Source organism: Salminus brasiliensis, chromosome 16 (genome assembly GCF_030463535.1).
Source record: "Salminus brasiliensis chromosome 16, fSalBra1.hap2, whole genome shotgun sequence".
NCBI lineage: Eukaryota > Metazoa > Chordata > Actinopteri > Characiformes > Bryconidae > Salminus > Salminus brasiliensis.
Genome location: NC_132893.1, coordinates 35,713,344 through 35,739,949, shown reverse-complemented (window position 1 = coordinate 35,739,949; position 26,606 = coordinate 35,713,344). Strand labels below are relative to the sequence as shown.

The 26,606-nt window shown below is 42.7% G+C and overlaps 1 protein-coding gene across 4 annotated transcripts in view; it reads right to left on the bottom strand.

The window, feature by feature from the left end:
- The window catches only part of dmtn (dematin actin binding protein), a 35,459-nt gene that overhangs the window by 3,195 nt on the left and 5,658 nt on the right, over positions 1 to 26,606 (bottom strand). For 2 of the 4 annotated variants that reach the window (XM_072658678.1, XM_072658680.1), the window contains exons 2-13: positions 15,186 to 15,243; positions 13,186 to 13,248; positions 12,382 to 12,537; positions 12,239 to 12,283; positions 10,629 to 10,758; positions 10,066 to 10,110; positions 9,775 to 9,930; positions 9,140 to 9,249; positions 7,448 to 7,553; positions 6,722 to 6,783; positions 6,540 to 6,588; positions 4,344 to 5,480 (exon numbers count right to left, since the gene is read on the bottom strand). In XM_072658678.1, coding sequence (XP_072514779.1) covers positions 5,413 to 5,480; positions 6,540 to 6,588; positions 6,722 to 6,783; positions 7,448 to 7,553; positions 9,140 to 9,249; positions 9,775 to 9,930; positions 10,066 to 10,110; positions 10,629 to 10,758; positions 12,239 to 12,283; positions 12,382 to 12,537; positions 13,186 to 13,248; positions 15,186 to 15,194 — 999 coding nt within the window. In that variant the 5' untranslated portion in view covers positions 15,195 to 15,243 and the 3' untranslated portion in view covers positions 4,344 to 5,412. Of the gene's footprint in view, positions 1 to 507; positions 589 to 2,538; positions 2,605 to 4,343; positions 5,481 to 5,607; positions 5,611 to 6,534; positions 6,589 to 6,721; positions 6,784 to 7,447; positions 7,554 to 9,139; positions 9,250 to 9,774; positions 9,931 to 10,065; positions 10,111 to 10,628; positions 10,759 to 12,238; positions 12,284 to 12,381; positions 12,538 to 13,185; positions 13,249 to 15,185; positions 15,244 to 24,393; positions 24,482 to 26,606 lie in introns of those variants that run through there. The other 2 variants (XM_072658682.1, XM_072658679.1) reach the window with 2 other exon arrangements.

Here is a 26,606-nt window from a genome sequence, read left to right as displayed (position 1 = left end):
ATTAGAGGGGCCCTAGAATCATAAACTGTGTTTATCTTGGTATGGTTGAATAGTGAGAATTCACTAGATGTAGGTGAGAAACCATGAACTTCAAACTCTGCTGTTCCTCCTTCAAAGGAGCATCCAGCAGAACCAAAACAGAGCTCTGAAACAGGCCAGTTTCAAAACCCCAAAACTGTTACATCACAGTCTTGTTATATTTACCCACCCAGAATTTACATAACCCCGCCCACTCCCGACTTCGGGAGAATATGGTGTTGCTGATACTGAAGAGCACCTCATCACCTTTACACTAGGTAAGTAATGGGAATACAGGTTGCTATGGGAACCATATGATAAAATAACAGGGTGGTAAATATGCTTGTAAAACAGCATCTGGGCTTTTTTTTACATCCTAATCAAACATCAAACAACAACATAAACACTCCATACACGCCTTCAGTGGTCGCTCTAGACTGGGCAGTGTGAGCTTAATAGACGCTGACCTGAGAGAAAGGATAACATTACCTCCAGTCTGGTCCTGTCCACTCCGGGGGGAAGCTTACAGCGCCCTCTGTGGTTCACAATGAGCATTTCATATGGATATATCTAATAAAAGAGAGCAAAGACAGGGTAGTGACACAGAATTAGGCTGTTTTAAGGGCTGTGTAGCTTTCTGAAGGATTTTAGGTTTGACTAAATGAAAACTGTTGTATAAGTAGCAGCAGGTTTAGATAAACCTGAGCTTTATGCCTGATGTGACTTTCAGTTCTGTTACATTTCTTAATCTCACACAAAAAAAGATTCAATTCTATAATAAGCTCAGTTCTGGTTCAGTTCCAAGTTCAGAAAATGTTAAATACCTTAATTCTCTTAAATAGCAGATTTATCTAAATTCAAAACGAGCAACCTCGTAAACAGGGTTCTCATCTGAGGAAGGGAATTTACCAGTCTGCTGTTTACCAGTTTACCAGTCTACATGATTAACCTTACCAACCTAAACAACCAGCCAGATTAATTAGTGGAATCTTAATACTAGCTATATTACATCAACTGCAGTGACTGGGTTGCTCTGAGCCTGGTCAGCTCACATTGTTTTGGCTGGTTGACCAGTTCAGCTCCTGACCAGTATAGGGTGTGTTTTTGTTTGAGTATGATGGGTTAGCTGGTCTGCAAGCATGATTAACCTTACCAACCTAAACAACCAGCCAGATTAATTAGTGGAACCTTAATAATAGCTATATTATATATCTATATATATATCAACTGTGCATTAAACGTTTTATAGGAAGACTGGATGGTGGATCTGAATAAATGGACCTTGAGTACACACCTAAATGGTTCCTAAAAGGTTCTTTAAATGTCTGAGAAAGAAATCATCACACTCCCTCACTAAGCGGCATAACAGGGAACCAAACGTGGTTCTTTTATGGTGACTTTAAATAACAGATGCAGTAAAGCTGCGGTCACACTGAGCGTCTGGCAGCTAATTATTGTGAGACATTAGTTTAAATGGGATTCACCATGATTAATGACTTCGTCTTGGCCACTTTTGGAACTAATTAATTTAATGTGCACATTTGCGTCAACTCTGGCAAACTCTGACACAGAAACTCGCCTCCACAACTGATGCAAACAGAGGAAATGCTAATGTTAGCCGTGTCTGACCGCACACAGTGTGTCGGTCATTTTACTCTTTATTGTAGATCAGTTAGCAAGAGTCCCTTTTGGATATGTTATTGTTTGTGGTAGCCGAGTTAAATAGCTAGCATGCTATTCGCTAAGCTATAATTTTGCTCACTTTAGTGTTATTAGTGTTTATGGTAGCTGTGTTAGTTGTTAGCTCTAAGCCCAGCGCAGCAGCACTCTGAGATCCAACCACAATGGCTGTGCTCTGTTTTGCAGTGACTGGGTTGCTCAACCAGCATGACCCGAGATTGACCAAGCTGGTCGACCAGCATGACCAGCATTAAATGCAACTCTATGCTGGTCAGGAGCTGGTTGTCCAGCATGACTAATATAACCAAGCTGGTTAACCAGCATTACCAAATTGGTGAACCAGCATGACCCAAGCTTGACCAAGCTGGTCAAGAGCTGGTTATCCAGCTAACTTGCCGGCATAGGGTATGTTTTGGCCTGGATGACCAGCTTTTCACCAACTTAGACCATCTGAAACGAACTACCTGCAAAAGCTGGTCTTGAGCTGGGTGTTCCAGCAGGGGGATCCAGTTATCAGATATAAATATTTACTTTGTGTTTTTACTGTTTTTGGTTGGCAAGTTAGCTAACGTTAGCATGCTAACTTTAGCGCCAAAATGGGGGCCCACTTCGCATGTCTGGTGTGACCGCAGCTTTAATCAGACCTCCTCCAAAGTTTGCGGACACGCATTACATCATGCCTTACTGAATACGTCATTCCATAAATAACGTGTTCCAAGCATTATGGGATGTGGGTGAGTATGAGGCACGAGGGATCAGGAGGAGAAACAAGCAAACTTTGGAGAAGCTTTCTGTGATGTTCTGAATGAGACACACTCAAACACAACCAGTCGGCCTCACCTTCTGCTCCAGAATGCTGGGCAGTGAGTTCCCTCGATCCATTCGCCCTCGTTGAGCTTCTCCGTTCTACACGCAGCCCAGAACGGAGCCCAACACACAGAAGAGCAGCATGAGCGCACACACAGAGTCAGCACACACCCATTCACACTGTCAGGCTTCAGCATAAAGCCTTCATCATGAGGAAGGAGCTCACGGAGCTCAATAATGAAAGCACTCAGCCTCATTATCAGGTCTGCAGGCTTTGCAAGTAGAGCATGACGAGGAGAGGGAGCGGAAAACTACTGTAGTGTACTGTAGTGTAGTGTACTGTAGTGTACTGTAGTGTAGTGTACTGTACTGCAGTGTAGTGTACTGTAGTGTAGTGTACTGCAGTGTAGTGTACTGTAGTGTAGTGTACTGTGCTGCAGTGTAGTGTACTGTAGTGTAGTGTACTGTAGTGCAGTGTAGTGTAATGTAGTGTACTGTGCTGTAGTGTAGTGTACTGTAGTGTAGTGTAGTGTGCTGCAGTGTAGTGTAGTGTGCTGCAGTGTAGTGTAGTGTACTGCAGTGTAGTGTACTGTAGTGTACTGTGCTGCAGTGTAGTGTACTGTAGTGTAGTGTACTGTGCTGCAGTGTAGTGTAGTGTACTGCAGTGTAGTGTACTGTAGTGTACTGTGCTGCAGTGTAGTGTACTGTAGTGTAGTGTACTGTGCTGCAGTGTAGTGTACTGTAGTGTACTGTGCTGCAGTGTAGTGTAATGTAGCGTACTGTACTGCAGTGTACTGTGCTGCAGTGTAGTGTACTGTAGTGTAGTGTACTGTGCTGCAGTGTAGTGTAATGTAGCGTACTGTACTGCAGTGTAGTGTAATGTAGCGTACTGTACTGCAGTGTACTGTGCTGCAGTGTAGTGTGCTGCAGTGTAGTATACTGCAGTGTACTGTGCTGAAGTGTAGTGTACTGTAGTGTACTGTGCTGCAGTGTAGTGTACTGCAGTGTACTGTGCTGCAGTGTAGTGTACTGTACTGTACTGCAGTGTACTGTGCTGCAGTGTAGTGTACTGCAGTGTACTGTGCTGCAGTTTAGTGTACTGCAGTGTAGTGCACTGTAGTGTACTGTGCTGCAGTGTAGTGTACTGTACTGCAGTGTAGTGTACTGTAGTGTACTGTGCTGCAGTGTAGTGTACTGTAGTGTAGTGTACTGTAGTGTACTGTGCTGCAGTGTAGTGTACTGTAGTGTACTGTGCTGCAGTGTAGTGTAATGTAGCGTACTGTACTGCAGTGTACTGTGCTGCAGTGTAGTGTACTGTAGTGTAGTGTACTGTGCTGCAGTGTAGTGTAATGTAGCGTACTGTACTGCAGTGTAGTGTAATGTAGCGTACTGTACTGCAGTGTACTGTGCTGCAGTGTAGTGTGCTGCAGTGTAGTATACTGCAGTGTACTGTGCTGAAGTGTAGTGTACTGTAGTGTACTGTGCTGCAGTGTAGTGTACTGCAGTGTACTGTGCTGCAGTGTACTGTACTGTACTGTACTGCAGTGTACTGTGCTGCAGTGTAGTGTACTGCAGTGTACTGTGCTGCAGTGTAGTGTACTGTACTGTACTGCAGTGTACTGTGCTGCAGTGTAGTGTACTGTAGTGTACTGTGCTGCAGTGTAGTGTACTGCAGTGTACTGTGCTGCAGTGTACTGTGCTGCAGTGTAGTGTACTGCAGTGTAGTGCACTGTAGTGTACTGTGCTGCAGTGTAGTGTACTGCAGTGTAGTGTACTGTGCTGCAGTGTAGTGTACTGCAGTGTACTGTGCTGCAGTGTAGTGTACTGCAGTGTACTGTACTGCAGTGTACTTTGCTGTAGTGTACTGTGCTGCAGTGTAGTGTACTGTAATGTAGTGTACTGTGCTGCAGTGTAGTGTACTGTAGTGTACTGTACTGCAGTGTAGTGTAGTGTTGTATAGTGTACTGTACTGTACTGTACTATAGTGTAGCGTAGTCTACTATGCTGCTGTGTACTGTGCCGTAGTGTTGTGTACTACAGTGTAGTGTAGTATAGTGTACAGCTGTGCACTGTGCTGTGGTGTTGTGTAATGTAGTATACTCTAGTGTACTGGTGTAAAATATGACAATATAATATCGATATCATAGTAAGCTACCTCATGATAGGCTTTTCTAGGCGTATCAGGGTATCATCCGTATCACTGCATGTTTTATGTGTATTGTTTTGCACAGAGATACACTATATACTAGATATACTATGGCCAAATGTTTGTGCACACCCCTTCAAATGAATGCATTCAACTACTTTAAATTGTCCCCATTGCTGACACAGATGTGCAAATGCACACACACACACAGCTTGTCTAGTCCATGAAGAGAAGTACTGCCAATAGAATAGGACTCTCTGTAGCAGATAAATAAACAAACAATGCCTAATGCCAGGCGTGGGCTAGTAGAGGGGTGTAAAGCCCCCCAGCATTGAGCTGTGGAGCAGTGGAAGAACTGTGTTCTCTGGAATGATGGTGGAGGAGCTCCATCCAGTACTTTTGGGATGAGTTGGGGAGTTGGGGATGATGAGGTGGGGTAGTGATCATCATCCAACATCCTGACCTCACTTACACTGCTTTTGTCACCGAAGGCAATCAAATCCTCACAGCGATGAATCATTAAGCAGGTGTCCCAATACTTTTGTCCATATTTAAAGTGTATCATATGTAAGTCTCCTGTGCATCCTGCCTGAATGTCACCCTCTAATTGCAAGAACTGAGTACTGAATGCGTTGAGCAGAATGAATAAAGGGGGTGTGAGAGCTCGCCTCTGCAGGGCAGGTCAAATGTACATTAGTAGGAAGGAGGAGAAAAATTAAAGAAGAGAAAAGAAGCATGGAAATATGATTCGCCTACTAATCTTAGCAAAGTCCTGCTAACAGACAGCAGTCATGCGCCATGTGATGCAGAAACGCTCTTACCTGCAGGCCTGGAGAACACACACACACACACACACACACACACAATACACAGAAACACAGCGTTATTGATCAACAGTGGGATCAGTGATGAGATCAGAGCAAATAGATACTGTTTACCTAGGTACCTACACTGACTGGCTATTTTATCAGAAACACCTGCCATATACAGGTGCAGTTCGAAGATGTCTATCCTCTGCACTGGGACGGCCCTGGGACCACCACTGGCCACTATATCAGAAAGCCCTCTCTTGTAGCTCCACCTGGTGTTCAGTTAGATGCAGTAGATCATCAGCAGGCTCCTCTAGTCCTTCATCAGGGGTCAGCTTCTGACCACAGGGTTCTCAACAAGTGACCCCAACAACATTGCTGTGCTTGATACACTCGTACCAGCACCACACACTCTACCAACAGTATTCCCCTGTCTGTGTCCCTGCTGTGCTGAAAGTGGACCACAACCCCAATAATATTGGAAAAGCTGTGGTCCTGTGGCGGTCCTGTGGTGGTCCCTCTCTACTGATGGACTGAGCAGCAACAGGAAGAGGAGTGCTTTTTCTCAAAATCAATCAAAATCAATCAAAAGCTCCTGAAAATCAGTGAAAAAAAGGGATAATGTTGACAAAATACAGCAAATCTTAAAAAAAATGTGCAATTATTTTGAGCGAATAAGAATATAGATAGATACTTAATTGATCCTGATGGAAATTTAGCAAATATGTCAGAGTTATGACAAAATATCATGAAATCTGCAAACAATAATTCATTATTTTGACAAAATTGATCAAACCCCAGTGAAATAAGCCACTATTTTGTGATAGTAAGGAAAAAAATCAAGAGAAAAAGGTCATTTCTAAGATGTAATAAAGCAAAACTTAGACAAGACTTAAGAGGAAGTGAGGGTCTGTGTGCTCCCCCTGCTTCATTACTCAGACCTCGGTGGTCTGTAAAGGAAAAGCTACTAAGTGCCCCTACAAGGCAGCTGTTTCCGATAAAATGGCCAGTCTGTGCAGATAGGAGATTCCAGCAAACTGCAGAGTGATCAGATCTCCTGTGCATCCTGTCCGCTGTACCTGATCTGGCTTTGTCGGTGTCTGTGGAGGTGAAGTCAGCTGACTGCAGCTACAGACAGGAGACAAGAAGACAAGACAAGACCACCTTTAAAGACCCTCTGGAGGTAAACTCTGAGACAGCAGTGCAGTGTGAGCTCATCTCTGAGGATGAGAGGATGAGAGGACGAGTAAAGCTGTGGTACCCGGGTGAGTCCTGAGCGACTGCAGGGAGGTAAAGAGGCAGATTTAGACGCTCCGCTGGAACCTGCAGACAGAAGAAAGCCTACATTACCCAGGAGCCTCATTAAGACCTGTCAGATCACCCAGCAGCCTGGTCTGGATCCTCAGGATTCTGACACGTCTAGGATAACCCTGCCGACTATGTGTGCAGTGGTGGCTCAGCGGTTAGATCTCCGGGCTATTGGCGACATGGTTGTGGGTTCGATAGCCGGACTTGGCACGCTGCCACTCACTGAATTTAATTGAATTTCCCTTTTGGAGAACCCTTTTTTAGAGAGGTGTATATATTACACTTTCAGGTAAGAACAGTTTAACCTGGAAAAAGAACGATTCAAGCATCCAAATGGTTCCTTAGGTTCACAAGAACCCTTCAAGAACCCTCTTTTTAAAGATCCCACATTAGTTCGTTTTGGTCTGAGAGAAATCCAGCTCAGATCTAGACAACGCCGACTACAGAATAACCCACGGCTTCAGAGGAACACAGAGCCAAAGAGAATTCCAAAATAAGAGTCTTAAAATACCAACTGTAGGAACGACACTATGCAGTACCACTCACTAATTTAAGTTCAGCTCAGTGAGCTGTTGTGCAGAGCTGCACTGGTGGAGATCATACAGTGCTCTTTATCAGCAAAGTGAAGAACACACACACACACAGGCCAAAACAACAACAGCATTAGGCCATCACTCACCCAAGTGCATGTGTGTCCTGTCCGGTAGGGAGCGTGTTTTCCTCCGGATGTGAACTGACTTCTCTATTTCCTCCTTCAGGATCAGTTTTCCCAAGTTGGACTGGATCTGAAAGAGAAGCCAGACAAACAAACAGTATACTGAAGATATATAATATATATATACCATATAATTCTATTATTCTATTAATCAGTTGTAGTCTCATAACCCATCCCTCTAACCCCCGTCTCTCAGCAGTGAGAGGGTTCTACAGTAGAAGCTCCAGATCTCATCAGATCAGATAAAGCAGCTGAACATGAATCCAGTAAAAAGGAGAATCAAGAGCTTCTCATTCTGAAGAAAGAAAGTAGAGAGATCTTGGCTAGTTTGAAGAACAGAGCTCGGTTCCTCCAGGGTTCTCCCAGTCCAGCCAGCACAGCGTGGAGGATGTGTTCAACTCCATCAGCAGCAGCAGCAGCAGCAGCAGCTCATCTGATTTACCATCATTAAGCCCTGATTTACCACCAAACCAGGTGTTGATCTGAGGAGAACTCTAAATAACACTAGACTCCATGAGGAGAACTTTGGAGATGTTCTAATGATGAACACAGTGATGGAGAACCTCCACCACTTTCTGTAGTGTTTACTCTAATAGTTTTACTGAGGGAATTTTTAATGTAAGTAATAGTAGTTCTATTATACACTATATGGACAAAAGTATTGGGACACCTGCTTATTCATTGTTTCTTCTGGAATAAAAGCTATTAAAAAGAATTTCTCCTGCCTGCTATGTTGGGAGTAAATGTCTACTGTCCAAAGAAGAGTTTCTATACTAGATTTTGGAGGAACATTGCTGTGAGTATTTGATTGCATTCAGTCACAAGCATGTTAGTGAGGTCAGGTTGGATGACAACCACCCCACGTCATCATCCCCAACTCATCCCATCTAAAAGTACTGGATGGAGCTCCTCCACCATCATTCCAGAGAACACAGCTCCTCCACTGCTCCACAGCTCCTCAATGCTGGGGGGCTTTATACCCCTCTACTAGCCCACACCTGGCATTAGGCAGCATGGTGCCAATAGGGTCATATTTATTTATCTGCTCCAGAGAGTCCTATTCTATTGGCAGTACTACACACAGACTAAACAAGCTGTGTGTGTGCATTTGCACAACTGTGTCACAATGGTTGCAACTGAACAAAGTGACTGAATGCATTGATTAGAAGGGGTGTCCACAAATATTTGGACATATAGTGTGTAGAGTCATTAGGTATTAGAGAACAGGTATTAGGATACTGCTGTATGATAACTCGTTATCTTTCCCCAGGGGAAGCAGGTTAGCAGGACGTCCCCCCTCCACACACACGCTTAGCAAAACGTCCAGACAAATAATTCACCATGATCATCATGCTGACGTTTGAGAAAGAACACAGTGTTCTCAGACACACCGCCTCACCGAGCCTCACCGAGCCTCACAGAGCCTCACAGAGCCTCACAGAGCCTCACAGAGCCTCACAGATAAAAGCCGCTCTGACAGTGATGAGGACGGTACAGGACAGAGTGCTGTGTGTGTGTGTCTCTGTGTGTGTGTGTCTCTCTGTGTGTGTGTGTCTGTGTGTGTGTCTGTGTGTGTCTGTGTGTGTGTGTCTCTCTGTGTGTGTGTGTCTGTGTGTGTGTCTGTGTGTGTCTGTGTGTGTGTGCGCCTCCTCTTACCTTATTAAGTTCCTGTTCCTGCAGTCTCTTCGCGTCCTCAGTCAGGTCCTCGAACTCGTCGTCCTCTACAGCTTTGCCCTGCTCTGCCGCCTTCTTTCGCCACTCAATCTCTACAGAGACACACACACACAAACACACACACACACTCTCTCTTTAAGGTCTTTAGACATGGCATTCACACTATAATGAAACCGGACACATATTTCAGAGTAATGATTGACAGCTGCAGATGTGATGATTTCAGTACAGCACGGAAATATTGACAAAACTAGCTTGGCCACCAGGGGGCTCCCGGGTGACGCTCTCGTCTAAGCAATGACACTATCACCGTAACCTACAGTCCCAGATAGCATAACTGTCCTCTCTCTCTCTCTGAGTGTGTAGGACGGCCCCGCCCTCTCCCCGGTCACTCAACGTTGGCAATGCTAGCCAGCAGCAGTTAGCGTTCTCCTCCAAGCTCGATAGCTCCAGTGGCATTGCGTTAGCAGCAGTGTTTTAGAAGAAGGCCGTGCTATCCTTCATCCTTCCAGCACTGGTAGCATCGTGTGATGGGGGACAGCACCAGGCAGCCTATCAGAGTAAAAATGGTGGGGTTTATGCTATGGACACACCTACGCAGAAATGACAGGGCTTACCCATGCTAGCCAGAGAAGGTGGACAGGGCCAGTATTCTGTCTCTATCTTTGACGGCTGGTTGGGATCAGGAGGTTGGGCTGCAGGGAATTTGGAGGACAGGATGATGACGTCTTCTTTGTGTTTATTCTGGGCTGTTGCAGAGCCCTCTTGGGAGCCTGAAAGGAGGTAATTGATGAAACACAGTCATTACATCAGTGGCACCTGCTTCTGCCAGTCTGCTTATCTAACAGAGCAGCAGAACGACACATCATCTGCAGTCCAGGAAAGATAGAGGAGATACGGATGAATACCGTGCTTGTAAATGGGAGGCTTGTTGTAGATGTTGCTTCCATTGTCTGAAACAACAGGAAAAACAACAAGACAACATTAGACCTTCAGATCTTTACACTGAGTCTTAGTCCAAAAAAGTATTTGGACACCTGCTTATTCATTGTTTCTCTGAAACCATAATCTGAAATCTCACACAGAATTAACACAGAAGAGCAACTTCTGCCAGAAAATAAAAGCTTAGAGGACGAGTAAAAGCCTACTGCCGGGGTGTTTACACTGTAATGGGTTCCTCACTGTCTTTAAAGTCACAAGGCTTTTTAATATTGGGCAGTATTAGTTGGTAGGCTTTTATATTATTATGTACTTATTACCTATATAAGGGTTAAATATACATTTATGAGGTGTGACTGGAGCTAGCTATCTGGTCTGGTCTGTATGTGATGTAGGCCACACTCATGGTTTAGTAATTAGCTAGCCAGCTAAGTCAATTTCTATAGCCTAGCTCGCTACTTTAGCTACGTTAGCTAACTTTAGCATTTTGCTCATTCAAAATTTCAATTGAACCTCTGTATGTTTGTCAGACCTGGCCTGTGGAAGTGCTGCATGGGTCCTTTGGAGGCGCTGATTTTGCGGAGTTGTGCTGTAGAGCCCATGGCAGACCCTCCAGGAGAACCCTGCTCGGACCACTCCTTCTGCTCTCTGGAGGCAAAAATCTGACCAAGAGAACAAAAGATTTGCGAATTTCCTGAACATGTCCTAACATAATCACACAACACAAATCATTAAATAATAATAATTACATTTACAGAATCTTTCCTTAAAGGGGCACTCCAACCAAAATCTGTAAAAAATCTATACATCAGGTATAACCATCTGTTATAACCATCTGTTATAACCACTTTAAACACCAAGAAAACACTTCCATTTAATTCTATATTTTGAAGGTGGAAGTGAAAAGTCATGCCTGTGTGTATTAGCCTCTGTATCAGTTGCTACGTCAGCAGTCAGAAAGTCTTTCCTTTATTTTATTTATGATTTTAGTGTCAGTGAACTGGTCTCACAGACCTGCTTATGTGGTTTCTGACACTGTATGGATCAGTGTTATCTAGAACATGGACGCAATTTGGGCTTCAGGATACTGCCATTGTTTTAGGCCACGGGAATGTACTTTAGTCCATGTTCTAGATAACAGTGGATCATACAGTGCCAGAAACTACATTATAAAGCCTATTAGAGATGAGACTCTCTTATCCAGCTCTTTTTGGTGTCGCATGCTACCACAGGGAGGGTGATGTTGTTACCCAGCAGTTCTCCCAGGATTACGTGACAACTGCAGAAAACTGTTCCAGTTTTTTCACTGTTCTATCGCTGTAAATGTGGAACGGCTGCAGAACCGGCTCGTTTCTGTTGAGTAAGTAAGTTCACTGTAACGTTACTCAGCAGGCCAGGGCTGATTTCACCCTGCAGCACTGTCGGCAGGGCCGGGAGACGCCGTGGATTTATGTCTCAGTGTGAGAACGATCCAGCTGGCAGCCGAGGGTAGACAGCTTTCTCTGGAGTGAGGACTGAGCTGCCGTGATCTTACATTAGGGAAATGAAAGACGTCCAGGTCAATATTAAAGCCTGGGCGAAATGTTCTCCTGACTGGTCTGATCTCAAATATCTGATCTCGCCATAGTATTATGGTGTTTTTGTTAATCAGTGTATTTAAGAATGATGTATTAAAGCAATAAGTTGGTGATGAATTATGATTCATAATCTTCCAAATGAAAATCCAATTGTAAAAAAATTCATTATTGATCATTTTAAAGCTGATATCTGTAAATACCATTATTATTATTATTATTATGATTATTATTATTTACTACCATTGTTGTTACTACTGTTGTTATTTCAATTGCTTTTGTTGGTACTGTAGTTATAATGCTTTGGCAATATTGTACTGACTGTTCTCAATACAGTAATTGCTGTACATAAGCTACATTAGCTTCATAGCTTCAGTGTAAATTACCTATAGAACCTTTTAATGTATGTAAAGAACCGTTTTTATGAAATAAGTTCTACACCAGTCACACTTTTTCTTAGAACTGTGTGCTGAAATCAGGAACCTTTTAGTAACCTTTATTGTAGCATGAGGCGATAGATAGAACAGTGTGTTCAGTAACAGGTCTAGATCACACACAGCTGTCTCACCTCGGGGGACGGAGGGGGCGAGATGGAGTGAGGAGACATCGATCTCTGCCAGAAAGAAAGAGACAGAGAGAGAGTAAGAGATGTAAACAACGGTCCAACAGTCTGAGCAGGACAGCTCTGTGTGTGTGCTGCTGAACCCTGACCTCTCTGCTCCGGGACAGGCCGGTGCGGTCCAGAGCTGAAATGTTGAAGTGCGGCTCGTACACCATCAGGTCGGGCCGCTCCACCTCCAGGATGGCTTTATCTTTAGGAATAGCCGCCAAGTCCTTATAAGCAATCACCTGATTGTCCATTCTGGCCTGCAGGACAGAGAGAGAAACAAAATCATGATGAATGGACCAATAGAAATGCTCCGAAGCCGACTACCATTGACCCTCATTAAACGTTTTTTTTTTTTTTTGTAAAAAGTTTTTGTATGATGGCGATAACACACACATATATACTCTAAGAACATCAACAACACATGTAATTTATACACTATATAAAACAGTTCTATAAAAAAGGTGGTTCTCCATCACTGTGTTCATCATCTCCAAAGTTCTCCTCTCTCATGGAGTCTAGTGTTATTTAGAGTTCTCCTCAGATCAACACCTGGTTTGGTGGTAAATCAGGGCTTAATGATGGTAAATCAGGTGAGCTGCTGCTGCTGCTGCTGCTGCTGCTGATGGAGGTGAACACATCCTCCACGCTGTGCTGGCTGGACTGGGGGGCGTCCAGGAGAACCCTGGAGGAACCGAGCTCTGTTCTTCAGACTAGCTCACCGACAAGATCTCACTACTTTCTTTTTTCAGAATGAGAAGCTCTTGTTTCTCCTTTTTACTGGATTTATCTTCACCTGCTTTATCTGTTCTGATGAGATCTGGAGCTTCTACTGTAGACCTCTCACTTCTGAGAGACAAGGTTTAATATATATATATCTGTGGATTTAGATGATGAAGGGGGCCTACCACAATAGAAGTTGCTGGAGATCCGGGAGCACTGGGACCCCTTGAAGACGGAGCTGTCCCTGCCTGCCATAGAGCAAAACAAATGTCAGAGGTCATTATTACAGCAGAGAGTCTCTGATTGAGAAGTGGTGGATTATGAGTTTATTAATATTAAATTACTAATAATGATTAATAACCAGGTCTGACACTGAATGAAAAGGACTGCAGTGAGCTGCTGCTCTCCTAACAGTGGCCCACACTCCTCCATGCTGTTAAAGCTCAGAAGCTGCTGGTTCCTGATCTTACGGTGGGTTCTCCATCAGTCAGTGTTCTAGCTGTCAGCTTCAGCAGAGCTCTGTTAATACCTGACTACAGCTGGACCCCAAAAGGAGCTTTAATTACTCACTAATGATCATCTGATCAGCTCATTGACATATGATGAGACTATTCTCACAGTCTGAGCTCTGAGAGATGCTGCTTCACAGTTTCAGCAGTGCTGATCTTCAGGTTTGGAGCTCATTAACGTATGCTGACGAGTCTCACACTTTGCAGTAAGAGCCTTTCTGCTGTTTATAAGAGTTAATAACTCATTAATAAACAGACACAGAGATCAGACTGAACAGGAAGGAATGAGAAGTTCAGGTGATGATCTGTGAGTAGAAGGGGTTTAATGGTAGGAATCTATGGAGAAAGATCTGCTGCTGCTCCTGAGCTTCAACAGGAGAGTCACGATTCGATCCAGTGATCTTGCGTCCTCTAGATCATCTTGTGTCCTAGTGACAGTGGTGACTGGGGCAGTGGTGCTCAGCGATTAGAGCACCGGGCTATTGACAGGTTGATGGGTGGGTTTGATACCCAGGCTCTGCAAGCTGCCACTGCTAGGCCCCTGACCCCTTCACCCTCTCTGCTCCCTAGACACCGCAGCGGAAGCTGCCCACTGCTCTGGGCACGTGTGTTCACTGCCCACTGTGTGTGTTTGATCAACAGTGTGTGTGTGTGTGTGTGTGTGTGTGTGTGTGTGTGTGTGTTCACAGGGATTGTCTTGTTTATTTGTAGGCATACCACACATTTATTACTACCACCCAAGAATTCAAGCTAACATTTGTGATTAATCAGAATTGATCACTAAATATTGTGGTGAACTTTTTAATGATTGATGCCATTAATATAATTTATAATTTATTATTAATCTTTCAAAAAACACATTGAGGATTTATTATTGGCCATTTAATTTTTCCCCCAGATAATAAAAATGATTACCAAATAAAGCATCACAATAACTACTACTACTACTAAAAATAATAATAAATTATACTGTTCATATGTGCAAAAATAATAGTACTGTAATTTAATTTAATGTGTGCAATAACTCTGGTGCAATAATCTTCCATATGTATTATCACAGTTATTACCAATATGCCACTATATATATTCATATTCATAATTTATGTGTAACTTTTTCCAGTTTTTCTCAACCAGTGTTTCTCTCTTTGTTCTACATGTATCTTATTTTACAGTGTTTAATTATATTGTTTATTTTATATAGTGTTAATTTATAGTGTTTATTTACAGAGTGTTTATGTATAGAGTGTTTATTTACAGTATTTATTTACAGAGTGTTTATTTTATAGAGTGTTAATTTATAGTGTTTATTTACAGAGTGTTTATTTTATAGAGTGTTAATTTATAGTGTTTATTTACAGAGTGTTTATTTTATAGAGTGTTTATTTATAGTATTTATTTACAGAGTGTTTATGTATAGAGTGTTTATTTTATAGAGTGTTTATTTATAGTATTTATTTGCAGAGTGTTTATTTTATAGAGTGTTTATTTATAGTATTTATTTACAAAGTGTTTATTCTTACACAAACGGTTGCAACTGTAACAACTGCAAATCTTAGTCTGTGCATATTACTATAAAACACGGATATAAATTAAATGAGATGAGGAGTATCACCTCGACTGATTATGACCAGAACTAAAAACCAAATACACAAAAACATAAACAACAGCTTACTTACCTTCTGCATGACCAGTGTCCACTATAATACCCTCTCTACTCCTCAAGGCCGGACAGCTCTGTCACAAAACACAAACACAGTTATGATTAAAATCAGAGAAAAATTATTTTCCTCATCCCGACATTTAGATCCTTTTATTCCAAAGCAATCAAGCTAAGCACGGCAGACGCACACCGCATCAGAGTGTATCAATAACACAAGGAAACACCCACAGAGCTAATCCCTTTAATTACACCCACCCCCTCCGCTCACCCCCATGGTTCAACACACCCCCCAGCACCAGACTCCTTCATTATTCACCACAGCACATTTCAATACTATTTGGCCTGAAGTGCACTGTACAGCCCAAATTCAGCAGAAACCTGATTTACCCAACCCCCCTCCTTCAGCCTGGAGTGAGTGTGATACACTGCATTCATAAAAATCACTACAGCTGCTGAGGTTTCTAGCTATGCTAACTTACACTACATGGACAAAAGTATTGGGACATCTGCTTATTCATAGTTTCTTCTGAAATCAAGATTATTATGCTGCTGGAGTAACTGTCTCTACTGTCCAGAGAAGAAGACTTTATACTAGATTTTGAAGGAGCATTGCTGTAAGGATTTGATTGCATTCAGCAACAGAACCTTAATAAGGTCAGGATGATGATCACCGCCCCACCTCATCATCCCCAACTCCACAACTCATCCCATCCAAAAGTACTGGATGGAGCTCCACCACCATCATTCCAGAGAACACAGTTCTTCCACTGCTCCACAGCTCAATGCTGGGGGGCTTTACACCCCTCTAGTCCACGCCTGGTATTAGGCAGCATAGAGCCAATAGGGTCATCATGATGATCTGCTCCAGAGAGTCCTATTCTACTGGCAGTACTTCTACACTACAGGGACTAGACAAGTGTGTGTGTGCATTTGCACAACTGTGTCAGCAACGGGTGCAACTTCATTAGAAGGGGTGTCCACACACTTTTGGACATATAGTGTACTTTAGTCGTTTACAGATAACAGAGAGTCACATAGACTCAGAACCCACATCAGCAAGCCTATAAGAAACGACTGAACCTCCACACGGTTTGAGGAGTGTGTGGCATGCATAAGCTTACACTGCTTGTTAGCTACATTAGCCTTTTAGCTCCAGTGTAAAAATAACAGGTCAGCCGGAAGAGCTCATTGACTTTAAACAAGTCAGTATGTGAAATACCTGCCCTGATGGAGCTGCCCCAGACAACTGTAAGTGTTACCTGCTACTGTGAAATAGAAGCAAATATGCAGACATAAAAGTAGCTCAGTCATAAAGTCTAAAATGATATAGTTTATATAGTTTTATATTTTCACACTACTAAAACCACTAAAACACCTTCTGATGTTTTGATGATGTCACCATGCACCAGCGGGTGGAGCAAAATACTATTAATCAATAATGTCTGGGGCAGGTGCCTCCACATGGGCTGGCTGGCACCATGGCCTATATACATTAGAATGGTGCTAACTGCAGGCCTTAAAACATCCCACACTCTGCTCAAGCTCGGCTCGTAGGGAGCCTGAACTATCACTTTAATGCTCTCATTTTCAGGCAGCGGAGGGGAGCAGTGGTTGTCTGCTGGCTGGAATGAGATACACACTCATCTTACAGAGGGACGTCCTGTCATCAGCAGCAGAGTGTGGGGGAGGGCAGGCGGCCCGTCTCCTCCACTCTGCTTCACCTTGACCGGCCGATAGGACAAATGCACACCACACGCTCAGACAATCGCACCACGCCAGTGTCCCTTACCCATAAAACACACCCTTCCAATACTTACATCTGTCTGTCTGTCTATCTGTCTTTCTATGTATGTATCCATCTGTCTGTCAGTCTATATATCTATCTATCCATCTGTCTGTCTATCTGTTTATTTATATGTCTATCTATCTGTCTATCCGTCTATCTGTCTTCCTATCTATCTATCTATCTATCTATCTATCTATCTATCTATCTATCCATCTGTCTATCTATCTATCTATCCATCTGTCTATCTATTTGTCTGTCTGTCTTTCTTTCTATCTATCTATCTATCTATCTATCTATCTATCTATCTATCTATCTATCCATCTGTCTATCTATTTGTCTGTCTGTCTTTCTTTCTATCTATCTATCTATCTATCTATCTATCTATCTATCCGTCTATCTATCTATCCATCTGTCTATCTATTTGTCTGTCTATCTATCCATCCATCCGTCTGTCTGTCTGTATATTTATCGTTCTATCCATCTATCTACCTGTCTTTCGGTCTATCTGTCTATCTATCCGTCTATCTGTTTGCCTGTCTATCTATCTATCTATCTATCTGTCTATGTATCTATCCATCTGTGTGTCTGTCTATCTATATATCTATCTATCCATCTGTCTGTCTATGTATCTGTCTGTCTGTCTATCTGTCTGTCTGTCTGTCTGTCTATCTATCTATCTATCTATCTGTCTGTCTGTCTGTCTGTATATTAATCTATCTATCTTTCGGTCTATCTGTCTATCGGTCTGTCTATCCATTTATATATATATATATATTCGGCTGGATTAAAAGGCACTGCCAGTGGAAAGGGTTGGATCAGCCTCATGTGAACTTAAGGTCACAATGCCCGAGTGTCTGCTAAAGGGCTGTAAAGTCCCTCATCGCTGGGCTGTGGAGCAGAGTAGAGGCATTCTCTGGAGTATATTCTCTGCTCCATTCAGTACCTCTGGGACCAGGTAAAGTGCTGTTTATTATCCAGACCTAATAATAATAAAGCCTTGATTTCGTAAGAACCCGTGGATTAGCGGGTGTTCACAAATGTTATGTTTTCGTGGACACCCCCTCTCTCACTGTTTCCTCGTACGTGCAAGTGTCTCCAGACAGTGAATCAGACCGTGGTCGTGTTCGTAAGGGTGACTATTCAACCAAGAAAAACCTCCATAATTTATGGGACGGTCCCAGAATCCAGCGGCAGGTCGCTGGGTGAAGGGAGGAGCAGCAGATTGCCCAGAGTAACTCGTCCACTGCTTTTACAATCAGAGCGCTAATTAGCGGTAGCTCATTAGCTCAGCTTTGTGTCAGGATGTAGAAACCGCCGGCTTGAATATTTTATGACTGAAGCACATTCACCAGCCCGGCACACAACCTCCGAGGCCTGCAGGCTTTCTGAACTCACTTCCTTCCAAACCAAAGAAGACAAAGATGCTTTATCTGCAGAAAGCAGCCGCCTGGGCCCAAACTCAGGCCTGGCTGAGGTGGTTTTGCTGGGCTGTGCTAGTGGCTAATCGAAGGGTTTCTGTTTCTACACCATGTGACTCTCAGACCCCCTCACAGCCCTCCACTGAGGAGCAGAATGGAGGTCATTGAGGAGATCACACAGCTTGGAGAGGCTCTCAAAAACAAGCTGCATCTAATCGGGGCCTGACCACAGACATAACTTCAGCTTCAGTACAGCTGCGGTTGATTCCGAGGTCGATAACAAAATATCACGACCCCTAGCCTCAAAATAAGATGCTCAGTCATCTGAGTGTGGGTGTGTCCCATACGATTAGCCCCGCCCATATCCACCCATTTCCCTCTGATAGGCAGAACTCAGATGTCTAGATTTGATCACTGACGTTAGCAGATTCACACTGGAGTGGACAATATGGCAAAAATAACAAACATTATCAGGCCAAAAGTATGTGGACAGCTGTAAGTGTTACCTGTAAGTGTGAAATGGATCCTCAAAACGGGACTCAAAAGCTCAGTCATATAGTCTGAAGGGTGTGTAAAATGCCAAAAATAAGGCCAAAAGTATGTGGACACCTTTCATAATTATTAAGTACAGGTGTACAGCTACACCCACTGCTAACAGGTTCAATCAAAGAGTTCAGCGACTAGGTTTGAAGGACCTTTCTGCCCTGGTAGAGCTGCCCCAGACAACTGTAAGTGCTACCTGTAACTGTGCAATGGAAGCAAAAATTCAGACGCAAAAGCAGCTCAGTCATAAAGTCTGAAATTATATAGTTATATAAGGGTGCATAAAATGTCAAAAATCAGGCCAAAAGTATGTGGACACCTTACATAATTATTAAGTACAGGTGTACAGCTACACCCACTGCTAACAGGTATGACCTTGCAGTCTTGAAGACATACACTGGCAGTAGAACAATCAAAGAGTTTAGTGACCAGGTTTGAAAACGTTCTGCCCTGGTAAAGCTGCCCCAGACATCTGTAAGTGCTGTCTGTTATTGTGAATGGAATGGAAGCATGCAGGAGCATCAACTGTGGAGCGGAATTACCAAGTACTGAAGCTCCTGCAGCATCGCCCACTACAGCCTTACAAATTGCTTCTGAAAGCAACGTGAGCATCCAGAACTTCAAGAAATGGGTTTTTGTGGCTACGAAGCAGCGCACTATGCTCGATGCCAAGCGTTGGCTGAGGCGTGTGATGCCAAGTGGGTTTGGTGGATGCCAGGAGATCACTTCCCACAGTGCAATTTAGTGGAGAAATTCAAAGACTCACAACCTCACAACCTCAACCTTAATGAAAACCTTTGGGCTGAATAAGATTAGAGGATCTTCTGGATTCTAGACTTTATAAAGTAGTTGAGGATATTTTCTAAACTTTTGAATTTTTTGCTAATTGTCTTAAATAAATATTGTAAATATTTAATTAAATGCTGAAATTTTGAAGATTTGGTGGAACTCCCCTTTTTCCATTCACCACTACTCTAAACAATTCTCAGGGAGCCGGTGTTTTACACCAAACCCCACTCTGAATGACTCGGGTCACATCTTAACCATATAATTATGTCGAGAATTTTTAAAAAATGGGTGGATTTCCCTTTTAACTGGTACATTATTAATGTTTTTTTATGTATTAAAAAGCAATAAAATCACTTGTGTTTTATCCCTATTCCTTTTATATTAATGACTTTATTTATATATCAGTGTTAATCTTCATTGATTATTTATCAGTCCTTCTTTCATTTGTTTCACTTGTGTAATCCATCAGATCTGCTCGTATTCAGTATTCAGTATCAGCGCTGCCTCTGCTGCTCCCTTCACAAACTCCTCCCTCTGCCCGTCTCTAATCCCATCCCGAGTCAGTGGGGTGTGTCCCAGCCGGTTAACTGGGTGGACGTTAGGCTCGGGTCATGCCCGCTGAGGCGTGAAGGACGCGACGCTGAACGCTAACGTGCTCGCTAACCTCAGTGTCACTCCGCTCACATGATTTATCACCAGCAACAAAGGCCGGGCGGCTCGAGCGCGCAGAGGACCCATCTGCAGCAGCCGCTCCTCAATTCAGGCTCAATTTAGGGACCCTTCCCTCAAATGGGCTCTGTGGGACCGGGGGTGAGTTAGCGTAGCCGCCGCTGTGGAGCGCACGCCTTAAATCTTCATCAGCTGTCCGATGTTCTTCCTCCGGGACCTGATTTACTGCTACTGGGATTTCTATCATCAGACCAGTCGAAACACCACCAGCGTCTCTAGTTTTACACTGGAGCTATAGCCCACCAATTAGCACTGGAGCTATAGCCCACCAATTAGCACTGGAGCTATAGCCCACCAATTAGCACTGGAGCTATAGCCCACCAATTAGCACTGGAGCTATAGTCCACCAATTAGCACTGGAGCTATAGCCCACCAATTAGCACTGGAGCTATAGCCCACCAATTAGCACTGGAGCTTTGAGGCTAACAACTATAACAAGTAGAAAAAGCTTATACCCCACCAATTAGCACTAAAGCTTTTAGGCTATCAACAATAACAAGCAGTGATAGCCTATATCCCACCAATTAGCACTGGAGCTATGAGGCTTACACAAATAACAAGCAGCGGAAGCTTATAACCCACCAATTAGCACTGGAGCTATGTAGCTAGCTAACAGGTAATGGAAGTGTATACCTCATTAGTGTCAACTTAAGCTCCTAGGCTAATGTAGCTGTCATGTAAGAGAAGCTCAGATCCCACCAATTAGCACTGGAGCTATGAGCTAAACAATAGTAACAAGCAGTGATAGCTTATACCCCACCAATTAGCACTGGAGCCTCAGGTCTAAAATTGCTAACAAACAATGGAAACATCTAGCCCACCAGTTTAGTGAGGGTATAGCTCCAGTGCTAACTGGGGAGGAATAAGCTTCCCTTAGATGTTACTTAAATGCTACATCAGCCTCAAAGCTCCAGTGCTAATAGAGAGTTTGAGCAGCTGTCACATTCACCGCTAACGCCGCTGCGCCTGCTGCCGCTCCTGCCGCTGCTCCTGCCGCCGCTCCTGCCGCTGCTCCTGCCGCCGCTCCTGCCGCCTGTGACGTCAGGTGCATACCCTCTATATGTTTGGTATAGGCATCCCTTATATGTTAGCCAGCTACATTAGCCTGTCAACTGTAGCCCTACACAACAGCACTGCAGTTTACCTGCCGGGTCTTAATTAAGCACTAATATAAGTCATTTAATAATTGTGTTTAAATAATGCACTTTTATTGGATTATATGACACTCTGATTCATATAGAAACTCATCTGGAGCTGTGATTGGTCGGGATGCTCCCAGCACACAGTAAACAAACACTGTGATTGGCTAGAGGGTTCCTTAGCTTATTGGAGACTTCTGTGAAATCAGTATTGCAAATAATAAACAATAATAAGTACAATTGATCACACAAACACACACACACACACACACACATACACACACACACACACACACATATACACTCACACACACTCACACACACACACACACACACACACAGCAGACCTGTATCTGTTCAGGTTAAAATGGCTGAGCTCATATTTCATGTCGGTCCTAATGGATCCGCTCTGTGAGAGCTGAACTAAAAGCCCGGCTGGTCAGAGGAGCACTGATAGGGGGCAGCTCAGGTCCGGTCCACACGTATCCGGATATTCTTCAAATCAGAGCTGTAGAAACTCCATGTTTTATGTGGACGTTGCGAAACGCAGGGTTTTGAAAACGCTGACATCATAATGTTCCTGCCGACCATCAGCTGACACCTGCTGGACACCTGCTCACCTGATCCCTGTTTCCTCTGAAATCAAGAGAGCTGATCCTGCTTCTGTTGGAGTAACTGTCTCTACTGTTCAGAGAAGAAGACTTTCTACTAGATTCTGGAAGAGGAGCATTGCTGTGAGGATTTGATTGCATTCAGCAACAAAAGCATTAGTGAGGTCAGGATGCTGGATGATCATCACCACCCCACCTCATCATCCTCAACTCCTCCTAAAAGTACTGGATGGAGCTTCTCCACCATCATTCAAGAGAACACAGTTCCTCCACTGCTCCACAGCTCCTCAATGCTGGGGGGCTTTATACCCCTCTAGCCCACGCCTGACATTAGGTTCATGTTGATTAGGTTCATATTGATCTGCTCCAGAGAGTCCTATTCTATTGGCAGTACTTCTTCTCTACAGGGGCTCGCCGTTTCACTTCTGGTGAGAAAGTATTAGCATTCATAAAAGTACGGAGTTAAAGCATCATTACAGCTGTGATGATGCACACACACACACAGGCTTCCTGCCATTCGGTGATGTCACACACACACATGCACACACACACACACACACACACACACACATTTTCTGGGAAGCAGAAGCCGGAAAGCCAAAAGCACACGGCCCTGCCCCAACTTCACTTTCAGCAAAACAAAAAAACACAAACAAAAATAAAAACAGTATTAAATTATAGTTCAGTTCCTCCTCCTCACTACTGAACTCACACAGTACTGAACAATCAACACCACATACTGAACACGGAGACTACGAGTGGATACAGAACAATGTACATTATTTACTGAAGTATTTACTGCAGTTAACTTAGTGGATACATTCACAGTAGTAGTAGTTCATACTGAATAATTCATACCGAAAACGAACCCATAGTGGATACTGAATAACTCATAGTGGATACTGAATAACTCATAGTGGATACTGAATAACTAATAGCGGATACTGAATGACTCATAGCGGATACTGAACAATTCATAGTAGATACCGAATAACTCATAGCGGATACTGAATAATTAAAAGTAGATACTAAATAACTCATAGCGGATACTGAATAACTCATAGCGGATACTGAATAACTCATACCGGATACTGAATAACTCATACCGGATACTGAATAACTCATAGCGGATACTGAATAATTAATAGTAGATACTAAATAATTCATAGTAGATACTGAATAACTCATAGCGGATACTGAATAATTAATAGTAGATACTAAATAATTCATAGTAGATACTGAATAACTCATAGTGGATACTGAATAACTAATAGCGGATACTGAATAACTCATAGTGGATACTGAATAACTCATAGTGGATACTGAATAACTAATAGCGGATACTGAATAACTCATAGCGGATACTGAACAATTCATAGTAGATACCGAATAACTCATAGCGGATACTGAATAATTAAAAGTAGATACTAAATAACTCATAGCGGATACTGAATAACTCATAGCGGATACTGAATAATTAATAGTAGATACTAAATAATTCATAGTAGATACTGAATAACTCATAGCGGATACTGAATAATTAATAGTAGATACTAAATAATTCATAGTAGATACTGAATAACTCATAGTGGATACTGAATAACTCACAGCGGATACTGAATAACTCATAGTGGATACTGAATAACTGGATATCAAATAATCCACAGTAATTACTGAATCATTTATCAGATGAACTAAACACTTCACAGTAGATACTGAATAATTCATTGTGGATATTGATTTATCAGATATACTGAATAAGTCAGTAAATACTGAATAATTTATAAAAGATACTGAATAAATAACACTAGTTGCTGAATAAGTCATAGTAGATATTAAATAATTAAGCAGATATACTGAATAATCAAGATTTGATACTGAATAATTTAAATTTATGTAAAGTAATTGATAATAAACCTTAAGATGAATAAATGAACCACAAACCTGCAGTTTAAGCTTGCTTGGTTTAAACTGACTCTAAAGGTCAGTAAAAGTGACCTCTTATCAGATAACTTCATAATTAGCTTAATTGTAATTAATTGTCAGCTGTATTTGGCTGCACTGTATATCCACTGCTCCACTGCCCTCTATTTCAACCAGCTTCTCTTCAAAACAAGAAAAAGCTAAAATCCCATGACTGTGACAGACGGCTGCAGAGGCCAGAGCCCATAAACCAGCAAGAGAGGAAATAAAGCCCAAACAAACCCACTCAGGCCAGACGTCCACGCCGCTCTGCAGGGGGAATCCTACAGCTCCACGCTTCCTGCCATCTTCTCCTCGCCTCCACACTCTCCACTCTCTCGCCGCCCCCCTCTCTCTCTCTCTCTCTCTCTCTCTCTGACCCCACCCCCTTCTCGCTCTCTCCACCCAAACTGAAATGCACTTATCTCAGCAAGGCAAGAGCAAGATCAGCCAACGCCCAATCAGGCCTGCCGCTTCGTTGCCCGGGAAACGCTCCACTCTTTTCTGATTGGTTCAAATCCTCCAGGCCCTGGGATGCTGCAGGCATCACCGTGGCAATGCCCTGTTTGCTCCTCCAGGACACGCATACACACACACACACACACACACACACACACGCACACACACACACGCTAAAGAAAAACAGCCCAGAGTGAAGCCCACAGGTGCACGATCCTAACACCCTGGAGATCCAGAGAACCGCACGCTCAGGATGCGCTGATGTACAGCAAACAGCAGAGCCGGGGTGTTTCCTGGAGCTCACAGAGACCCAACCAGAACATCATGCTCCTGAGTCCGGACGCTTGATTGGTGTGCATCTTTAATTTCTCCTATTTGGGACTAGTAGAACCCGACAAGTATAAACACTAAACTTAGGAAGTCTGTTCTCATATGAGGCCAAAGGGTCAAAGTTTTAATAAATTAAGTATCATGGTGCAGAGAAGCAGAAATGTAATGTCCCCATATGATACAGAATAATTCATACTGGATACTGAACAACTCACAGTGGATACGGCACAACTCATACTGGATACTGAATAATTCATACTGGATACTGAATAACTCACAGTGGATACCTAATAATTCATACCGGATACTGAAAAACTCATACTGGATACTGAATAACTCATACTGGATACTGAATAATTCACAGTAAATTCCAAATAATTCATACCGGATACTAAACTCACAGTGGCTACTGCATAACTCATACCGGATATTGAATAATTCACAGTAAATTCCAAATAATTCATACTGGATACTGGATAATTCATAACAGATACTGAATAAGTCACAGTGGATACCGAATAACTCACAGAGGATACTGAATAGCTCATACCGGATACTGAATAACTCACAGTGGATACTGAATAATTCACAGAGGATACTGAATAACTCATAGTGGATACTGAATAACTCACAGAGGATACTGAATAACTCACAGTGGATACTGAATAATTCACAGTGGATACTGAATAACTCACAGAGGATACTGAATAACTCACAGTGGATACTGAATAATTCACAGTGGATACTGAATAATTCACAGTGGATACTGAATAATTCACAGAGGATACTGAATAACTCATAGTGGATACTGAATAATTCACAGAGGATACTGAATAACTCATATCAGATACTGAATAATTCACAGTGGATACTGAAAAACTCACAGAGGATACTGAATAACTCACAGTGGATACTGAATAACTCATAGTGGATACTGAATAACTCACAGAGGATACTGAATAACTCACAGTGGATACTGAATAACTCACAGTGGATACTGAATAACTCACAGAGGATACTGAATAACTCATATCAGATACTGAATAATTCATAGTAGATACTGAATAACTCATAGTGGATACTGAATAAGTCACAGTGGATACTGATAACTGACAGTGGATACTGAATAACTCACAGTGGATACTGAATAACTCACAGTGGATACTGATAACTGACAGTGGATACTGAATAACTCATAGTGGATACTGAATAACTGACAGTGGATACTGAATAACTCACAGTGGATACTGAATAACTTATACAGGTTACTGAATAATTCACAGTGGATACTGAATAACTCATATCAGATACTGAATAATTCACAGAGGATACTGAATAACTCACAGTGGATACTGAATAACTCACAGTGGATACTGAATAACTCACAGTGGATACTGAATAATTCACAGTGGATACTGAATAACTCATAGTGGATACTGAATAAGTCACAGTGGATACTGATAACTCACAGTGGATACTGAATAACTCACAGTGGATACTGAATAACTCACAGTGGATACTGAATAACTCACAGAGGATACTGAATAACTGACAGTGGATACTGAATAACTCACAGTGGATACTGAATAACTTATACAGGTTACTGAATAATTCACAGTGGATACTGAATAACTCACAGAGGATACTGAATAACTCACAGTGGATACTGAA